The 18,893-nt window shown below is 46.6% G+C and overlaps 1 protein-coding gene across 1 annotated transcript in view; it reads right to left on the bottom strand.

Annotated features, from left to right (window-relative positions):
• Positions 1-3,839: 3,839 nt before the first annotated feature.
• The window catches only part of Tmem233 (transmembrane protein 233), a 30,490-nt gene continuing 15,436 nt past the window's right edge, over positions 3,840-18,893 (bottom strand). The window contains exons 2-3 of the mRNA XM_060383233.1: positions 4,055-4,191; positions 3,840-3,882 (exon numbers count right to left, since the gene is read on the bottom strand). Coding sequence (XP_060239216.1) covers positions 3,840-3,882; positions 4,055-4,191 — 180 coding nt within the window. The remainder of the gene's footprint in view (positions 3,883-4,054; positions 4,192-18,893) is intronic.

The following is an 18,893-nucleotide window of genomic DNA, read 5'->3' as shown; positions in this document are numbered from 1 at the left end:
TGAGACAAGATCTCACTATGTAGCTCGGGAAGTCGATATGCAGAACAGGTTGTCCTTGAACTCCCAGAGATACCCTTGCTTCCGCACCCTGACTGCTGGGATTAAAGACATGCAGCAGTCAGCCAGGTTACTACTAGGATTTGAATCCGGGCAAAACTGATGCCAAAACCCATGCTCTAACCACTGTGAGACACAACCCCTGAGGAAGAAGGAATGGAGAGGTGACCTCCAATTCATAGTTTTTGTTTATACCAGGAATGCTTCAACCATAACCATGCATATATCAGTGCCTTGTCACACACATGAATACTGGAAGTCCTCATATGCGATGGCTTTTGGATCCCTTTTTCAAAAAACTTGAGTGATATCTTAGGGACAAACATCTTTTTTGTTTTAAAGTATGTACACACGTGTGTGTGTGTGTGTGTATGTGTGTGTATGTTATATGTACTCAGGTGCTGGTGAAGATCAGAAGGTGTCTGATGCCCCTGGAGTTACAGGCAGCTGTGTGCTGCCCATTGTGGGTGCTGGAACCAACCTCAGCTCCTGGTTAAGAGCAGGAAGCACAGCCAATGGTGGTGGTGGCAGATCATGCCTGTAATGCCAGCACTTGGGAGGCAGAGACAGGCGGATCTCTGTGAGCTTGAGGCCAGCCTGGCCTACAGAGTGAGTTCTGAGATAGCCAAGGCTAAAACAGAGAAACCTTGTATGGGGGGGGGGGAGGAAGGAAAGCAACCAACCAAAAAATAGCAGGCAGCACTCTTCACCACTGAGCCTTCTCTCCAGCTCTGGCAATCTGATGTCTGAAAGCTAAATGTTCACCTCAGAATGCTGAGTAGACGGGTTCCAGCCTACAGGTGTGGTCATCATTTTATGTTTGGGTTTTGGTGCTTATTATGGGTTTAAACAGTATGGTTGTCAACATCCAACAACCTTTTTAAAGGGGATCAATGTCCCAGGGGATGGTTGTTCCTTTTAACCCCCCCCCCCCCAGTCTCCACCTCTCCTTAGTGTTCTCAACCAGGGCACTGCATTTGTGTATGTCCCTGCCGGACTCTGCCGGCTGTGAGCTTTGGCTTTGACTCATCACAAACCTCACGGTACGTCCCTCATCAATGAGTGCTGGAGCTGACTGTAAAGAAAGAACTTTCTCCCTGTTACCAGGAAAGGAGGCGCTGATGGAGAAGTGGTGTGAGGTTGTAGTTAAGAGCCCAGCTCCGGGGCCAGGGACACAGCTCAATGCTTGCTGTGTAGGGATGATTTCAGATCTCCAGCACCAGCATGAGAGCCAGGCGTGGCAGTATAAGCTGAGGGCAGAGACATCTGTTTGGGTTCAGTGAGAGAGTCTGTCTCAGACAGTAAGGTGGAGAAGTGATGAGCAGCACAGCCCAGCATCAACCCCTGACTTCCATGTGACCTGCAGAGGTGAATCCACCTGTGCACACATAGACATACATGTGAAGCACACATGCATACACACTTGCACACAGACACTCACTCACAGGAACCCAGCACAAAGGGATGCAATTAAACCCCCCTTTTCTGCCAACCTGTAAAACTTTAGACGTCACCTCACCTCTGAACTTCAGCCTTCCTTCTCTGCAACATGGCAATACCTCTGGAGTTGTTTGGAGCGTCCATTTGAACTCTGAGTGTTGCCCAGGATCCATGCCAGTGACAGCTGCTATGACTTCAACCCACCTAGCTCGAAGTCTGATCTGGGCAGTGTGTGTTTTCACCAGTCCTCAGAAATGAAACCAAGACTGGCTTCCTTCCCCCGGAACACTGTCCTTTGAGCTTGGCTCATGGGTACACAGTCCTGAACTCTCTTCAGTGGCCCCTTAACATCCAAGGCCCTCTCCTGCCGTGTGTATAGTGAGAGTGACAGTAACTTCGGAGGGTGGTCTGCGTTTTCAGTGCTTTCATTAAGAAGCAGCCACCAAACTGCACACATGCTCTGTCACCTACTTAATGTTTATGATAGCTTTATGGACTGTGACCCACTGCTGGGGAAACTGAGGTCTGAGAAAGGTAAACAACTGGTTTGGAATAAGTGAGGACCTAGGTCCAGGCAGTCTGGTACCAAGCGTGTACTATTAGCCGTGCTTCAGAGTCACACAAACACACAGACACACACACACACACACACAGACACAGACACACACACACACACACAGACACCGACACACACACACATACACACACACAAACATACAGACACACACACGCACGCATGCACACACGCACACACACATGCACACGCGCTCACATGCTCACACACTCACAGTACTTTCTTTAAGAATAAAGTTTCACTTGTCCCATCTGTTCTCCAGTATACTCATCTTTTCCGAATTCCAGGCCAACATCATCACATTTCACTGAATTTGATGAGGACACCAGTGTCATCTAAATGGAAATTCTGACTTCTCTTTGCTCTCAGTTTCCCTTTTCCCTTCCCTGGACACTGTCACCTGCTTTCCCCTGGGGCCACTTTCTGTGAGGACATGGGCTTCCACAGCCAGATGGTCCTCGTGGCTTGTGGATCTGGCTATTCTGACAGGAAGCTGATCTCCTGTGACATCAGTTGCCCTCTCAGTGGCCAAGGCTGGGCTGGCTGATCTAGCCTGACTAAGGATCTTTCTTCCTCTTCCACCATGTGAGACTCTTTGGTCAATAAAGGCAAAAAAAACAAACCAAACCAAAAAAGGTTGGTGTTCACAGCCTCAGCGCAAAGTGCTTTGGTCAAGGATGCAGGAAGAGTTAGTTGCCCAGGAAGAAAAGCTAAAGTGTTCTTGGCATCAGGGTTTAGGTTTCTTATTTCGGGGCCTGGACTACGCACTATGTGTCTTTTTCTTTCGTCAAAACTCTGGCAAAAAGTGGCATTGCTTCTGTCAGCGGGAGTTCATTGCAGCTTATCAGAGAAGTCAGAAAAAATATGTCCAAACCCAGGGATGAGCATCAATGCCCCTCTCCTTGTGAGGTGAGAGCTCACAGGTGATCCCAGAGCACAAGGCTCCTCTGCCCTTGAGCTGATGAGGTATGCTGCACAGTCATGCAGGATGTAACTTTACAGACATGTGTTAAGGTGGATATGAGAGCAATTCTAGATGCTCCATTTATACCTTCACGTCTCCTGTCCTCCGACAGCCAGGTGGGGCCACCTGACAGGCTTCAGTCATCTAACTGTGAGCCTATGTGACATTTGTTCAGGCAGTGGGAAATGTATATAGGCTCCCTGATCTTTCTCACTCTGTCTTAGCCTGATGCCACTTCCTGTTCTAGAAATGAAGGTTGGGGAAGTCATAGCCCGCAGATAAAAATACCTGTTTTTATAAATAAAGTTCTATTGGAACACAGCCACAGCTATGATTCCCATGCTGTCTACGGCTGCAGCTGTGTCCCAGTGGCAGACCTCAGTGTTTGGGACAGTGATAGAGGGCACATGTCCTGGAAAGGCCTAGAATATTTACTGCCCTGCCAGAGTAATCTAGTCCCAGTGTGTGAGGACTGGGCCTGATGTGCCGCATGGAGCACTTTACTGGGAGCACTGGCTTATCAAACCTTGGGTCCAGGCAGCACAAGAATAGTTGGGTCCCTACAACTTGGGTCAGAAGGAAGGGAAAGGTAACTTCATCCTTGCTGGAATGTCCCTAGTTTATCTTCAGGTGGTATTGAAGGGTCAGGTGTAGCCCTCGAGTCAGGGTCTGATTATAAAGTTAATGGTTTTGTCTATCTGTACTGTGATGGGGTCATTTCTGTAGATAAATGTGGCAGTCATGACCCAGGATGGCTACGGTCATGTCAAGCTGGATCCATCTCTTCTTCCCTGGATAGCACCACTATAATACAGCGGAGTTATTGACAGCCTGGGTCTTGGAATACCTGCTTGGAAGAGAGATTTCGCATATGCCCTTCATGGTCTCTGTAGCATGAAGAAAACATGAAGACCCTGTTGTTTTTATTCTCAGAGCCTATCTTAACCTATCCCAACAGATTCCTACGGGCATTTGAGAAAAGCACTTAACAGCAGGAGGGGTTTGGAAAGCCTACTTACCTCCTGGAGAAGTGCACGGCACAGGACACCCCGATGATGACGAGGCCAATGATGATGGAGGCAATGGCCACCCACTTGGCATTCCTCCCCAGCCTCCTGGCTCCTTCGTAATCTCCATCATTGTAGCTGTTCAGAGACTGGGGGACACAAAGGAAGAGCCAGTGACCACAGACGACCCACAAGGAAAGGCAGGAACCTTTGCAGGCTGTCATGATGGAGCAACACTCATCTATGTGTCAGGCTGTGGAGGAATCAACATGGTTTCATCTTTCCCAGGGAGCCTTCCCTCAGTCTAAGGCCTCTGGATTTCCTACTTACTCCCACCAGCAGACTGATTTTGTCCCCCGACCCAAATATCCCTAAATGGGTGGTCGTGCTTGTCTCTCCCATTCAGCCCCGTGCTTGACAAGTGGGAGGTTCTTAACACATGCCTGTAGAATGAAAGGCCAGGCCTGTGTCAGGCATTGGGCCACTTGTTTTTGCATGGCTCATTTGAGTCAAAGCCACACTCATTTGTTCACTGTTGCTTATGGCTGCTTTTGTGCTACAATGACAGTGTTAGGAACTTGGGACAGAGGTTGTAGTACATCAGGGACTTGGGACAAGACTGTAGCATTTGTCAAGCCCAAGCTATCGGCTGTTGGGTTATTTACAGAAAACATCCAGCTACTCCCACACTAAGAACTTTGGCTCAATTGTTCAAGACCTTCTTTTAACTGGTAGCCACAGACATAGCTTCTCAGGCTGTTAGAATGTTGCAGCGGAGGAGAAATGCTACCCTGAGGCTTGGTCCTCCTTCTGTAGTCACCTAGCATCCTGGGTCCTTTTCTGTACCACCATGACTTCTCCAGGAACGGGGACGCTAAGGGTTATTATTGAGCTTACCCTCCTTTCCCATTCCATCAGGGATGTAGCTCAGTGGGTAGAGGCCTAGTTTATCGCATCAAAAGCCCTGGAATTTGATCCCCCAGAACTACTTAAAATGGGGGTGATGGAGGCACAAAGGCATGGGACTGGGACTTTAGGCTGGTCCTTGCCTCTAGCCTCATCTCAGGGTTCAGGATCTGTTTGAACAGGTAGGGTAGGTGCAGAAAGTAACCAACCTTTCAAGGCCCATTTTCCCTGTCTGTGAACTGGGGGCAGTAGCAGCAGCCTCATGCGGAAGATTCAATGAATTAGCACGCAGAGTAGCCAGCATTGACCCTGCATGCTCAGTGAACAGCGCTTTCACTGTGAACTGACTGCTATTCCCACCTCACTCAGTACTATAACGGAGTGGGAGGGTAGGGGTGTGATGGCATCCTCTCCACCTCGGAACATCTCCATGACCACGAGGACCCAAGCTCAGGCAGGCGTTTTAGATCCTTCGCAGACAAAGTCGCTGCACAGAACATTAGGAATTCAAATTCAGACCTTGTAACCTAGCTTAGAGCTAGGAAGGTTCAGGCCACCCACACCTGACAAATCATCATCTTTTTGTGTTGTCCTTGGAAAGCACAACCTAGAGATCCGTCATAGTGATGATCTGAGTAAGAAAAGGAAAAAGAATGAGACACCACCTCTGCCCTCCACAACAGTGTTAACTCTTGACTGTTTAGACAAGAAGAATTTTATGTTCTCCGATAGCAGTGACCAAAATAAGTATGGGGACAACCAGCTTGGGCCATACTGAAAGGCATACCTATCCTCAGGGTATCACCTGTGGGGGGCTCTGGGCTAATTGGCTTGTTTGGTGCGGGCCATCAGAGCCATGCTGACCACCTGGCAGAGGGATTTCAGTACAAGCCAAGGACACATCCTTCCTCACCTTCCTCAGCTGCAGCCAGCCTGGCATCCTGCATGTGACCCTCCTCCTTGTGTACCACCCTCTCCCCAAGACTCATGAGAGAGATCCTGACTGAGGCTGCTGTTGATTTGAAAGAGTGGAAAAGCCTCTCTGAGTGCCAAGGAGGAGTCTCTTCTCTGTAGATAGGACTCCTGCTCTGCATTTGTTTTCCCCTCTGGTTCTCCCTGGCAAATCTGCTGGGCAAATGTAAAGATATGAGGGAGGGGTCAGGGTAGGAGGCTATAGAATTCTGATTCCAGACTAAGGGACTTTTGCTGTGTGTAGGGGGTCAGCCTAAGGGTTGATACGAGAGTTGCTTTGCTCACAGCTGTGACTAAATGCCTGAGTGAAGCGGCCTAAAAGGAGGAGAGGTTTACTGCCTGTCTGAGGTGCTAGGAGAAGCAGAGTGGTTGGGTTCTCCACATTGTGGTGAGGACCAGAAACAGGGAAAGGGATGGGAACCAGAAGCAGATATAGCCTCCAAGGGCCATCCCTGACGACCTACCTCTGTCAGCTGGGACCTCATCCTCGAAGTTTCCACAGCCTCCTCAGACAGCAAGGGGGACCAAGTGCTGGAACACGTGAGCCTGTGGCAGACACTTCCCAGCCAAACCTTTACAGTGGGTAGCTGGCAGCAGAGAGAGGGCTCCTCAGCTGAGCAGCAGCCCAGGGCCTCCGACACCCTGGACAAGTGCTCCTGCCCAGCTATTGTCCTTTCCGTCTTCCAGTTAAAGTGTCATCCTAAGGGGTTCTTGGCAAATGTGACAGATTGAAGTTGTGGAAGTAGGTTTTAGAGAAAATGCATGCTTTACAAATCTTTTTTTCTTTTTTTGAAGAGCTCAGAATGCAACTAGTATTAAAGAACCAGAAAGGCTCCTGGACGGCTTTAGATAGCTAAAATGTACATGATCTTGTTGGAGTGGATTTTTTTGTTGACATGTGGGTACTGCAGGTTGAACTTGGCTCATAGGGCTTGGTGGCAAATACTTTTACCTGCTGAGCCATCTCACTGGTCCAGTTTATATAATTGTACTCTTTTAAAAATTATGAATGCAATGTGGATACATGTCAGTCATTTAAACACTACAGAAACAAACAGAACATAAAACTACATTTCATCTTATTTCTCAGTGTTAAGCAGCTTGGTACAGCTTTTAGATGCTTCATCCACAAATCCTGTGGAAGTAATTCTGACACTCCCTCCAGCGTCCATGATGACTAAGCTCGCTTAGATTGATGTTAGGAGAAAGAAAATTTTACCCCAAGATAAAGCCAGAGTAATAAGTCTGCTCTAATCCTGATCCCTCACTTGTGAAGGCCTTGCACATTTCCTACAAATCTATGTAAAGATAGCTTCACCTTCCCTCTGGCAAGGTTGGTGGCACAGTCCAGGCTACAGAGAGAGTACAGCCCAGGCCACGGAGGGAGCAGAGCACTGGCTAAGGAGGGGATGTTTTGTTCTTACTATGAACAGACTGATGTAAATGCTGGTAGACTTAGCACATCTGCTCTTGGCATTTCCTTTAGACACTGTTGTGCTTCTCACTTGGCTGGTTGGTTGGGCCTTTTGAAATTGGACTTCCTTGCGTTTCTTTCTCAGTAAATACAATCCAACCCTTTCCCTTCTCTACCTCCTCCTCTCTCTCTTCTCTTTCTCTTTTCCCTTCTCTTCCTCATCCTCTTTCTCATCCCTGCCCCTTTCTAAATGTTTTGGATCCTGCTATTGTTCAGTTTTGAAATGTTCCCCAGTGGATCATGTGCTTGGTGGTGGAGCCTTCGAGAGGCAGGTCTGGGAGACCATAGGTCAGTGAACTTGTGGCCTTGAAGGGACTCTAGTGTCTCCTCTCCAATCTCCCTCTCTCTCAGCTTCAGTGAGGGGATTCACTTCCTTTGCCTGTGCTCCTGTCATGATGTAGTTGCCTCTTTACGACTCAAAAGCCACAGTCTAAATGAGGTCTGTTCAGCAGAGGCATCCACATCCCTTCTTAAAGGGCCTGTTTGATTGTGATATAGAATTAGGTCATGTAAACTTTCATATGAAACTTTTTGCTAAATAAACTTTTGTGATACTCAGAAAAAAAAAAAAAAAGCCACAGGACAGACAGACCATGCATAGAAACCTCTAAACTACGAGCCAAGGCAAACCTTTTTTTCTTTTAAGTTGACCGGAGGTATTTTGTTACAGTAAGTGGAGAGCCAGTGGGCACAGTTCTGATTCATCCTGTGAATGCTCCAAATGGGAGCTATAATGGGCAGCATCTGCGGAGCACTTCTTAATGACTGACATCATGTCAAATGCTTTCTCATTTATCTTTGGCTGTCTGAGGTAAGGAGTTTGTCACTACTGTTTTACTGATGGGAAAATGGAGGCACAAGGTTAAGCCATTCACAAAAACCTACACAGCTTATTTGCTTAGTGTGTGTGTTTATACACACACACACACACACACACACACACACACACACACGTAGGCATAGGTATTTGGTTGTCTTATTTTTTTCCCCTTGGTTTCAGAAATATGACTTACTGGCTTCCACCTGCTCTAGAGTGGACAGCTTTCCTACTTGATGCTCCTAGCTCTGACATAGCTCTGTGTTCTGTTTCCATTCATAATTCAGGAGACTGAGTTGTGGTGACAGATTCCCCCCCCTCCCCCCAATGTTGTGCCATCATTGTGTTCTTGGGGAAAAGTTTATTTATCACAAGGGCTTCCTGTGCTACCTAGGCTGGCCTTGAACTCATAATACTCTTGCCTCTGTCTCCTGAGGGCTAAGATTAAAGGTATCTACTGCCATGCTTGACTACCTGTTATTAATATTTTTATTTTTTTAATTTGCGTGCATATGTGTGTAAAGGGTTGATCATGCGTGTGTGCATGTGTGGGTGGGGCCAGAGCACAACTTCAAGTCTTGTTCCACATTTTTATTGAGGGGGTCTCCCACTGGCCTGGAGCTAGCCAAGAGGGCCAAGCTAGTTCGCTCAAGAAGTCCAGGGATCCTCCTGTCTTTGCCTCCCTGTCCATTGTTTTTAAATTGATACTTATATAGCCTGGCATGGCTATAGATTTCCTTCTAAGCTATAGATTTCTCTGATTCCACAAATGAATCACTTTTCCTCCATCTTAGCCCAAAGCCTGAAAACTGATAACAAACCATTTTAAAGTCTTGAGTCTCATTCATCTCACAGAATATGTTTAAAGAGAGAGAGAGAGAGAGAGAGAGAGAGAGAGAGAGAGAGAGAGAGAGAGACCTCTATGGGCTGGAGAGAGGGCTTAGAGGTTAAGAGCACTGGCTACTCTTCCGGAGGTCCTGAGTTCAAGTCCTAGCAACCACATGGTGGCTCACAACCATCTAGAATGTGATCTGGTGCCCTCTTCTGACCTGCAGACCTACATGCAGGCAGAATACTGTATACATAATAAATAAATAGGTAGGTAGATAGATAGATAGATACCTCTAGTGTCATCCACCCCTCCACCACAGTGTTCTGCTTCCCTCTGGGAGACCAATGCTCCTTTACCAGAGTATAGAATGAAAGCGTTTCTACCACTCAATTTGTAAGGCAACCTGAACTCTCTGCTGCCTTCTTCTTTTTCTCTGGGATCATGCAGGCAAAATGTAGTTGTCACCACATGCAGGTCTTGGCCAGGTGCTGTGAACTTGTAAAGGACACACACACTTCTACAGAAATGAAGGCCAAGCCAGCTCTCCCATGGTAACTAATGACATCATGGTAGCTGCATATGGTCACCTGAACTTCTATATACCCACCTTCCATGGCTAGACATGACCCTCATACCCAGGGAAGAGAAGCTGGTCAGAACCAGATGTGGAGAAGACTGTCTCTATGCTAAGCCTCAGGAAGGCTGCAGCAGAGAGCAGCAAGCCCATCATGCCCTGAGGTGGCAACTCGGCTTCCTGTCACTGGGTCCACCTCAAGGAAGCTATCAGTATCGGTAGCTGCATCTCAATGTTAGTGGATCTAATGTAGGAATTCCTGACACTGAACTGAATGGCACATTTCCCACCCTGCTCCAAGCCAGGGAAACACGCAGCAGGTCCTTTCCCTCTGCTCCTCAGAGCAGAAATCTTGCTAAATCTTGTGGCACCTGCATTGGACAGCATCTTCTATGGGGTTGCTTCCACACAGATCACAAGTGAAGCTCTCCGAAGTTGTTTTTTTTTTTTTAATAATTTATTTATTTTTAGGGCATTGATTAGTGTTTTTGCCTGCATGAATATCTATGTGAAGAAGATGTGAGGGTGTCAGATGCCCTGGAATTGGAATTACAGACAAGTGTGAGCTGCCAGTGCTGGGAATTGAACCGGAGTCCTCTGGAAGAACATCCAATGCTCTTAACTGCTGAGCCATCTCTCTAGCCCCTCCAAAGCTGTTTTTTTTTTTTTTTTTTTTTTTTTTTTTTTTTTTTTTTTTACATTACCCTTTATTGGTAATTTCTAATGTTGGCTGGACCTTAGGGTTGCTTAGGAGGAATGTGCTTTAAAATATTCCTGTGTTCAAGTCCTCAAGACTAATTAAGTCAGGATCTTTAGGGGTGGGCTCCAAGGATTTTTGGCTGTTTGCTTTCTTGAGACAGAATACAGGCTAGCCTAGAACTCATGATCTTTCTGCCTTCTGCCACTAGGGTGCTGGAATGACAGGCTTGTGCCATCCTGCTTAGATGCTCAGTATATTTTTTGGAAGCTTCCGAAGTCATTTTTAAGGCCAATTGACAACCACTGTCTTAGATGGACAGGCATTCATTCACTCGCTCACTCACTCACTCACTCACTCACTCACTCACTCACTTACCCACCTAGTAACTTTTAGCTAAACATCACCTACACTGCTCTGGCCCTCCTGCAGCTTGTGTTCGGATGGGGACAGAAAATAAATAAGTAAGCATCCTGATAATGAGAGGACTATAGAATACTATTAAGGCATAAAATCTATGGGGGAGAAGGGAGCTCTGGGAGGCAGGAATGTTAGACATGAAGAGGTGACGAGGAGCCAGGTGTGTAGAGAGCAGAAGGGAGGGGCCCTGGCGGGGAGATTAACAAGGGCAGAGGTGGGAAAGGGCTGTCTGAGCCACACAGGAAACTCAATATAGCTGAATGTAGGGAGAGGGAATGGGGCATATTCATAGTAATAATCATGTTACCATAATAATTTGTATATGCTAAGTGCTGTGCCAGACTCAGTGTGAGGCACCTCATGAGGGTAAAAACCAACCCACTGTACACATCAGAAAGCCTCAGAGAGAGACACAAGTCACACGACTTGTGGTGGGGGCTGCAAACTTAAGCAAAAGGCACATCATTGACTAAGCTGCCCCTCAGCTACTCCAGCCTGCCTGGCAGAACCTAAGGGAGGTTAGAACCTAACGCAGCTGACCCGCTTCTAACTCGGAACAATGTTGTAACCCTGGTCAAGAAAATAGGGAACATGGGCTTGTAAGCTGTGCCTCTAATCTCGCTGTGCTGAAGGTTTGTTCGTTTTCTTGGTCCTTAACCGCTATGGAAGTTCTATATTCATCCTCAAACGGAACCCTCCCCCTCAACATAAATGTTAACGAGTAAAGACACTGAGAGGTCTTCTGCAGTTCAGCTGCCTGGTCAGTCTGGCCCAAGTGAACCAGTTCACGCAAAGTGCTCAGGGCAGTGTCTCATGAGAAGCGTGACAGCGTTAGCTCTCCCTCACGCTATGGTGCCGGTTGACAAAGATGAAAACAAATGCGCAATTAAAGGAAAGCTGTGTGCGCGCGCGTGTGCGTGTGGTGCATGTTTGTGAGTATAAGGTGGTGGGCACCTGCTGAGATGTGCCCGTGGACCCCGAGGACGACCTTGGACGTTGGTCCTCGCCTTCCATCGTGTTCTTGAGACAGGGTTTCTTGCTCAGCGCTGTCCACTCAGGCGGCTGGCATGCCAGCTTCCTGGGATCCTCTGGTCTCTGAGTCACCGTGCCATGGGAGTGCTGGGATAGTGACAGGTGTGTGCTACCGTGTCCAGCCTTACATGCGTTCTTGGAATCTGAATCCAGGTCCTCACCTTTGCCCAGCAAGTACTCAGCCACTGAGTCATCTCCCCAGCTCTAAATGTACTTGTAAATAAGATTGTTTGTTCTCATTTTATGTGCGTGTGTGCTCGCATGCATGTATGTGCGTGGACATACATGCCTTGTGCTCAGAGAGCACTGGATCTCCATGAACTGGAATCACAGACTGTACACAGTCGTGAGCCACAATGGGTGTTGAGCCAAACCCACATCTTCTGCAGGAGCAGCAAGCGCTCTGGACTGCTGAGCCGTCTCTCCAGCCCCTCCAAATATGCTTTCTGTGGTCCACATTCCCCTCCTCTTGTCTTCCCTCTCACAACCATTCCCAGTGTCACTGTGCAGAGGCTTTTCTGGAAAATTCTTGCTATCTATCTGGTAATGCTGAGCCTGCAAGCGTGGAGAGCCAGACCCAGGGCTTTGGGGCAGGCTTTGCTCCTCTGCTGGGCTATGTCCACCTTTACACCTTTTTCTTGTTTGTTTTCACTGTTAGACAGGGTCTCAATGAACTGTCCAGTCTGCCTTTGAATTTCCACTGTAGCCAGCAGAAATTATACATAATTGTGGGCTTACCTCTGGCATTTTTTTATACATAATCATAATGCCTTTAAATCATATTTGTGTCCCTGCTATACTTTCTTATCCCCCTTACACTCTCATTAATCACCTTTTTTATTTATAACTAGCCTCACTTTTTTATAATTTTTAATTTTATTTTTATTAATTACGGTTTATTCACTTTGTATCTCAGCTGTAGCCCCCTCCTCTATCCCTTCCCAATCCCACCCTCCCTTCCTCTTCTTCTCCTGTGCCCCTCCCCAAGTCCAATGATAAGGGTGGTCCTTCTCCCCTTCCATCTGACCAGTCTATCAGGTCTCATCAGGACTGGCTTCTTTGTCTTCCTCTGTGGACTGGTAAGGATGCTCCCCCCTCAGGGGGAGATGATCAAAGAGCCCATGAGTTCATGCCAGAGAAGGTCCCTGTTCCTATTATTGGGGAATCCTCTTGGACACTGAGTTGCCATGAGCTACTTCTGTGCAGGGATTCTAAGTTATCTCCATGCATGGTCCTTGTTTGGAGTATCAGTGCCCAGATTTTTTGGTTCTGTTGCTCTCCTTGTGGAGCTCCTGTTCCCTCCAGGTCTTTCTATCTCACCCTTCTTTCATAAGATTCCCTGCACTCTGCAAAAAGCTTGGCTATGAATCTCAGCATATATTTTGATACTCTTCTGGATAGAGTCTTTCAGAGGCCCTCTGTGATAGGCTCCTGTCCTGTTCCCTGTTTTCTCCCTCTTCTGATGTCCATCTACTTTGCCTTTCTGAATGAAGATTGAGCATCTTACCAGGGTCCTCCTTCTTGATTAGCTTCTTTAGGTGTACAGATTTTAATATGATTATCCTATATTAAATGTCTCATATCCACTTATAAGTGAATATATACCATGTGTGTCTTTCTGCTTCTGGGATACCTCACTCAGGATGATCTTTTCTAGATCTTACCATTTGCCTGCAAATTTCATGATTTCTTTGTTTTTAATTGCTGAGTAGTATTCCATTGTGTAAATGTATCACAATTTCTGTATCCATTCCTCAACTGAGGGACATTTGGGTTGTTTCCAGCTTCTGGCTATTACAAATAAAGCTGCTACAAACATGGTTGAGCAAATATCCTTGTATACTTGAGCATCTTTTGGATATATGCCTAGGAGCAGTATAGCTAGATCTTGTCTGAGAAAGCACCAGATTGATTTCCAAAATGGTTATACAAGTTTACATTCCCACCAGCAATGGAGGAGGGTTCCTCTTTCTCCACACCCTCTCCAGCATGTGTTGTCACTTGAGTTTTTGATCTTAGCCATTCAGATGGGCTAGCCTCACTTCTGCTTTCATGTCTCTCTGTGTGTATATCTCTGTGTATGTGTGTGTGTGTATGTCTCTCTGTGTGTATGTGTGTGTATATGTGTGTCTGACCTACTGAATTTCATCAGATTGTTCCCAGGAGTCTGTATGAGGGTTTGCTTATAGGAACATGGGCACCTTATCACTGAAGACGATGTCTCTCCCCCTCTATCAACCCTTAACTGAGTTAATCCTCAGGGAGGGGTGGGGCCTCTGAATCTCATCTGCTTCCACCACACAATGTTGGCTGGCTCTGTCCTGTGCAGGCAGTGCAAGGGTTGTGACTTGCAGCAGCTGTGAGTTCAAGAGCACAGTGATTCCCACAGTGCCTGGAGTCTGCACCCCATGGAACCCCCACCCCCTACTTCCTCTGGTTCTTGTTTTCTCTCTGCCCTTCCTTTCTGTGTACCCTGATCCCGGGAAGGGCTGATATGCATATCCCACATTCGGCTGGAGATTCAGCCGTCATGTGTTCTCAGTTAGACCAATCAGACCATTATTCTCACTTATCAGCCCAATTATTCTCCACTGGACCAATAATTGAGACTCTCCAGCTCTTCAGGGGTGCCTGCTACACATGGCTCTCTAGCCTCTTAAAATTTTATTCTAGTTTATATGTGTGAGTACTTTGCCTGCATGTGTATATGCACATCACAAGTGTGCCTGGATCCCAGGGAAGTCAGAAGAGAGTTCTGGATCCCCTGGAACTAGAGTTACAGATGGTTGTGAGTCACCATGTGGTTTCTGGGAATTTAACCTTGGTTTTCTGGAAGAGCAGCCAGTGCTCTTAACCACTAAGTCATCTCCAGCAACAAGAACTTTATTTTTATTTTAGTCTTGGCTCTCCTGGAACCCCAGGTTCATCTTCCTTCCTTCCTTCCTTCCTTCCTTCCTTCCTTCCTTCCTTCCTTCCTTCCTTCCTTCCTTCCTTCCTTCCTTCCTTATGGGTTTTCAAGACAGGTGTTCTTTGTATAGCCCTGGCTGTCCTAGAACTTGCTCTGTAGACCAGGCTGGCCTTGAACATACAGAGATCTTTTTGCCTCTGCCTCCCGAGTGTTGGGATTAAAGGTGTGCACCACCACACCGGGATCTCCTCTAGCCTCTTATGGAGCCTTTCTCTTGTCTAACCACTACTCCCTTTCCTGCCTTCTGTTTCTAGGGCTGTTTCCTCTGCTTGGAACCCTCTTCCATCTTTGTCTCATTCTTCCCGTCTTGGTTCACATGTTTATTTCCTCTGGCTATGCCATCTTAAGCAGGACTCCTGGCCACAGGCTAATTCAGCCCTGGGTTCCTGCTCATCATTTACTTTGTTGCCTTTGGCTTCTGAATACCTTGTTCTTGCCAGCTGGCTGTGAGCGCTGCGGGGGTACCAGGCCCATCTTGCCATGCTTGTCAGGAGCGTGATGGAGGGTCAGATATGACCTTCCCTCACACATATATATTTCTAGTCAGAAGAAAGAGATTCAGAAAGGCAGTTTTCATTTTCCAGTTCACTGACATGCTTTGTTGGGAAATGAACTAATGATCCTGTTTCTCCAGTGTTCTTCCTGTTTGGACAGATGATGGTTGTAAATAGGCAGGAGGAGTCTTTGTTTGATCCCACAGGTGAGGCTCTATTGCTGTGGCCCTAAAGTGTTTAATTACACTGGTTTGCTCATTATCTGATGGTGTTGTAGGTTTCTTTTTTTGGTTTTGTTTTTGTTTTGGTTGAGTCGGACAGATCCTACTGCCTAGGCCAGGGGACCTGATTAAGATGGGGTGGCCTGAGGAAATAGACGTGCAGAATGAGATGTGAAGAATAGGCAGGCTATGGTCATGAGACTCAAGGCTGGAAGAGGAAGACGGAGAGAGGGAATGGAGGAAGTGGTGGGCACTGGCTGATCAGGCTCTCTGCTTTGTGTGGTTGTAGGTGAGAATCCTATGGACAGGGCTTCATTTGCATGCTAGGTTTCTTGAAGATGGGAGCTATTTGTCTTTGCTCTGAATCCACTTATTGGTTTATTACCCATTTATTTATGTGTTTATTTTGGGTGGAACTTGAACTCAGAGCCACATACACATGCAGTGACTGCTTGAGCACTGAACTACAGGCTCTGCCCTGCTAAAGATTTGGGAATTAGAGACCCTGAGATGAATGGTTAGAGTCTACAACTAAAACCTACCATGGCTTGGAGGCTAGCTCCCTGGCTCCATCTGCTCCCCAAATCTTTTCTTGTTTTGGGGGTGGGATAGGTCAGGAGGAGTTCTTGTGTGTTCTGTGAAAATGCTCTGCTAGTGAACTGTATCTTCGGCATTTTGGTCATTTTAAGGGTTTCATTTATTTATTTTACGTATGTGTACCTGCATGAGTTGATAGGACCAAATATGTACAGTTCTCAATGCCTGTTCTGCCTCTGACCATCAGTCAATAGCAACTATTCTCCATTTCCAACCACCAGAAAGAAGACAGACTGCTGGTCTATGAGACATTCCCCAGACCATGAAGACATACAAACTACTTTAGCTATTCATTCATTCATTCATTCATTCATTCAAAACTTATTAAGCATAGCCACTCACTAGTCAGTGCAGCTAGTGCTGGGGACACTTGCCACCTATGAATGAGGTAGATGAGGTCCCTGACCTCAAGGAGTTGAAGCATACAATCACCACTGAGATGCACCATTAAAAATGGCAGCAGCATACAGTGATGTATGCTGATACTCACGGCTATTCTGGAGACTGAGGCAAGAGGATTGCCTAAGTCCCAGACTTCAAGACAAACCTGGGTGAAACACCAAGAACAAATTTTGAATAATGACAATAAGAAAGTGGGAATTCCTAGCAGGAGAATTGCTCTTTCATTTTAAGCCCCATTTACTGTTGATTTTCTCTGGAATGGAGACTCTCCCTGCCCAACAGCACACAGCTGGTGTTTGCCTCTGTGTCTACGAATTACACTAAGCTCTGCTCGACAGCGATGTTAGAATGAATTATACACATCTTTGAGACAGCAGCAGCCAACCTTAAGGGAGAAGATGATGATGTAAGCACAGTGAATTTCCTCCCTTTTGAGATAGGGATAGGATCTGCAGCATGGGCTAGTTGTGAGGTTGAGTTAAGGGGAAGAAAGGAGCCTGGCTCTGTACCATTTAATACTGGAAACAATGCAGAAAGGTTGGTATCACACACCCAATGTCTGGGTGGGGAAATCTAGACTTAGGGGAGCTAGGACAAGGGGCAGAGATGGGATTCAGAATTTGGTGTTTAGTTCAAAGCCTCATGGGTTATGATGTCTGGCTTTTAGTCTGTCCCCAGCCTAGCATGCCTGTTAGGAACCAAGAGAGGCAGGGAGGGAGGCAGAACATATTTAAACAAAACGAGAGGAACACTTTCACTAAAACCTCGCAGTAATTAACAAGACCTCCAAAGATCACAAAACAGAGAGAGAAGAAATGCCAGATCACCCACAGGATGGAGGGGGAAGGATATGTTTGATAACAGTGCTTGCTTATAACCAGAATATATCAAGAGCTCTAGTTACTAACAACAAATATAACCTGGATTAAAAATGAATGGGAGATCTGAATAGACATTTCTTCAAAGACAACAAATGGCCAACAAAAATAAATAGATGCTCAAGATCATGGGTCACAGGCAAACAAAAGCCTGGAAAGACATCTCTGACACCCACTAGGATAGACTGGAGAAGACAGGCAATGGGAAAGATTGTTGAGGATCTAGAGAAACAGGAGCCCTCCTTAAGGATGGGTAGGAATAAGAAGTGACACAGCTGCTTTGCAAACAGCCTGTCAGATCCTCAGAAGGTTAAGGCATCACATGGCTCAGCGCTGATGCTTGTGGGTATGCTCCTGAGAAGACTGGAACATGAGAGCGCACAGGGCTTACGCTTGAAGGTCCAGAACAGCATCATCCGTCAGGGTCCTGAGACAGACGCTTGCCAGAAGGAAGCTCGGGGAGGAAGGATTGATTTCGGCTCATGGTGTGGAAGGTACAGTCCATCATGCTGGGGAAGGCATAGAAGTTGGGATTCTGCTAATGGTTGCAGCTCAGCTTATCACATCTTGAGTTGATCAGGAAATAGACAGCACACCAGAAGTGGGGCTGGACTATAAACAAAAGAGCCAGTGGCCCATCCCTGCATGCCATGCTTCCTATCCCAAAGGTATCTCAACCTCTCTGAATGGTGCCAAGAAGTAAGAAGCAAGTGTCCAAACACAAGCCAGTAGAGGACATTTTAGATCCAAACCAGAATAGGCCCCAAGTAGATTAAATCTAAAAGTCCATCAACAAATGACAGAGGAAACAAAGTCTGGTCCAAGATATTGTGTGGCCTTTAAAAGAAGAGAACACTGACACTGGACAACAAAAGTGGACCTTGAAGAACAACATTCAATGTGACAGAAGCCAGATGTAAAAGAACACAGACTGTAGGATTCCATTTTAAGGGATTACCCAGAAAAGATAAATGTATCAGGGCAGGGGGTTTTGCCTGGTGGAGTTGGAGAGTGAGTGATAACAGACAAGGGATCCCTTCCTTTCTTTTAAATGTTTTAACTTATGTATCTATTCTTTGAGAATTGCATACATGCATCTGTGTATACAACCTGTCTCAGGCTCCCCCCTCCAACTTCATGCCTTTATTGTTTTCCTCTTTATATCATTTCTAGTTAGCACCGTCTGTATGCACATGGCATTGAGCCATTCACAGAAGCATAGGCAACCTAGAAGAGGCCCCAGCATTGAAGAAAACTGGCTCTCTTGGCCCCAGGAGCCATCAGTGCCAACAGCTCTCAGCTATGGGTAAGGCCTTGTGACCCCAACCCCTATCCACACTGGAATGCTGACTGGTTTGATCTTGTGCAGTCTTATATATAGGCAGCCATAGCTGGTATGTTCATGAATGCAGTAGCCCTGTCACATCCAGAAGTCTTCTCTTTATTTGAATCAAGATCTTTCTATGTAGCCAAGGTTGGCTTTGAACTTTTAGCAATCCTCTTACTTCAGACCTCCAAGAGCTGTGATTACAGGCATGCATCATTGTGCCTGGCTAAGAAAATGGAA

This window comes from Meriones unguiculatus, chromosome 4 (assembly GCF_030254825.1).
Source record: "Meriones unguiculatus strain TT.TT164.6M chromosome 4, Bangor_MerUng_6.1, whole genome shotgun sequence".
Taxonomy (NCBI): Eukaryota; Metazoa; Chordata; class Mammalia; order Rodentia; family Muridae; genus Meriones; species Meriones unguiculatus.
This window is presented reverse-complemented; position numbering and strand designations above follow the sequence as displayed.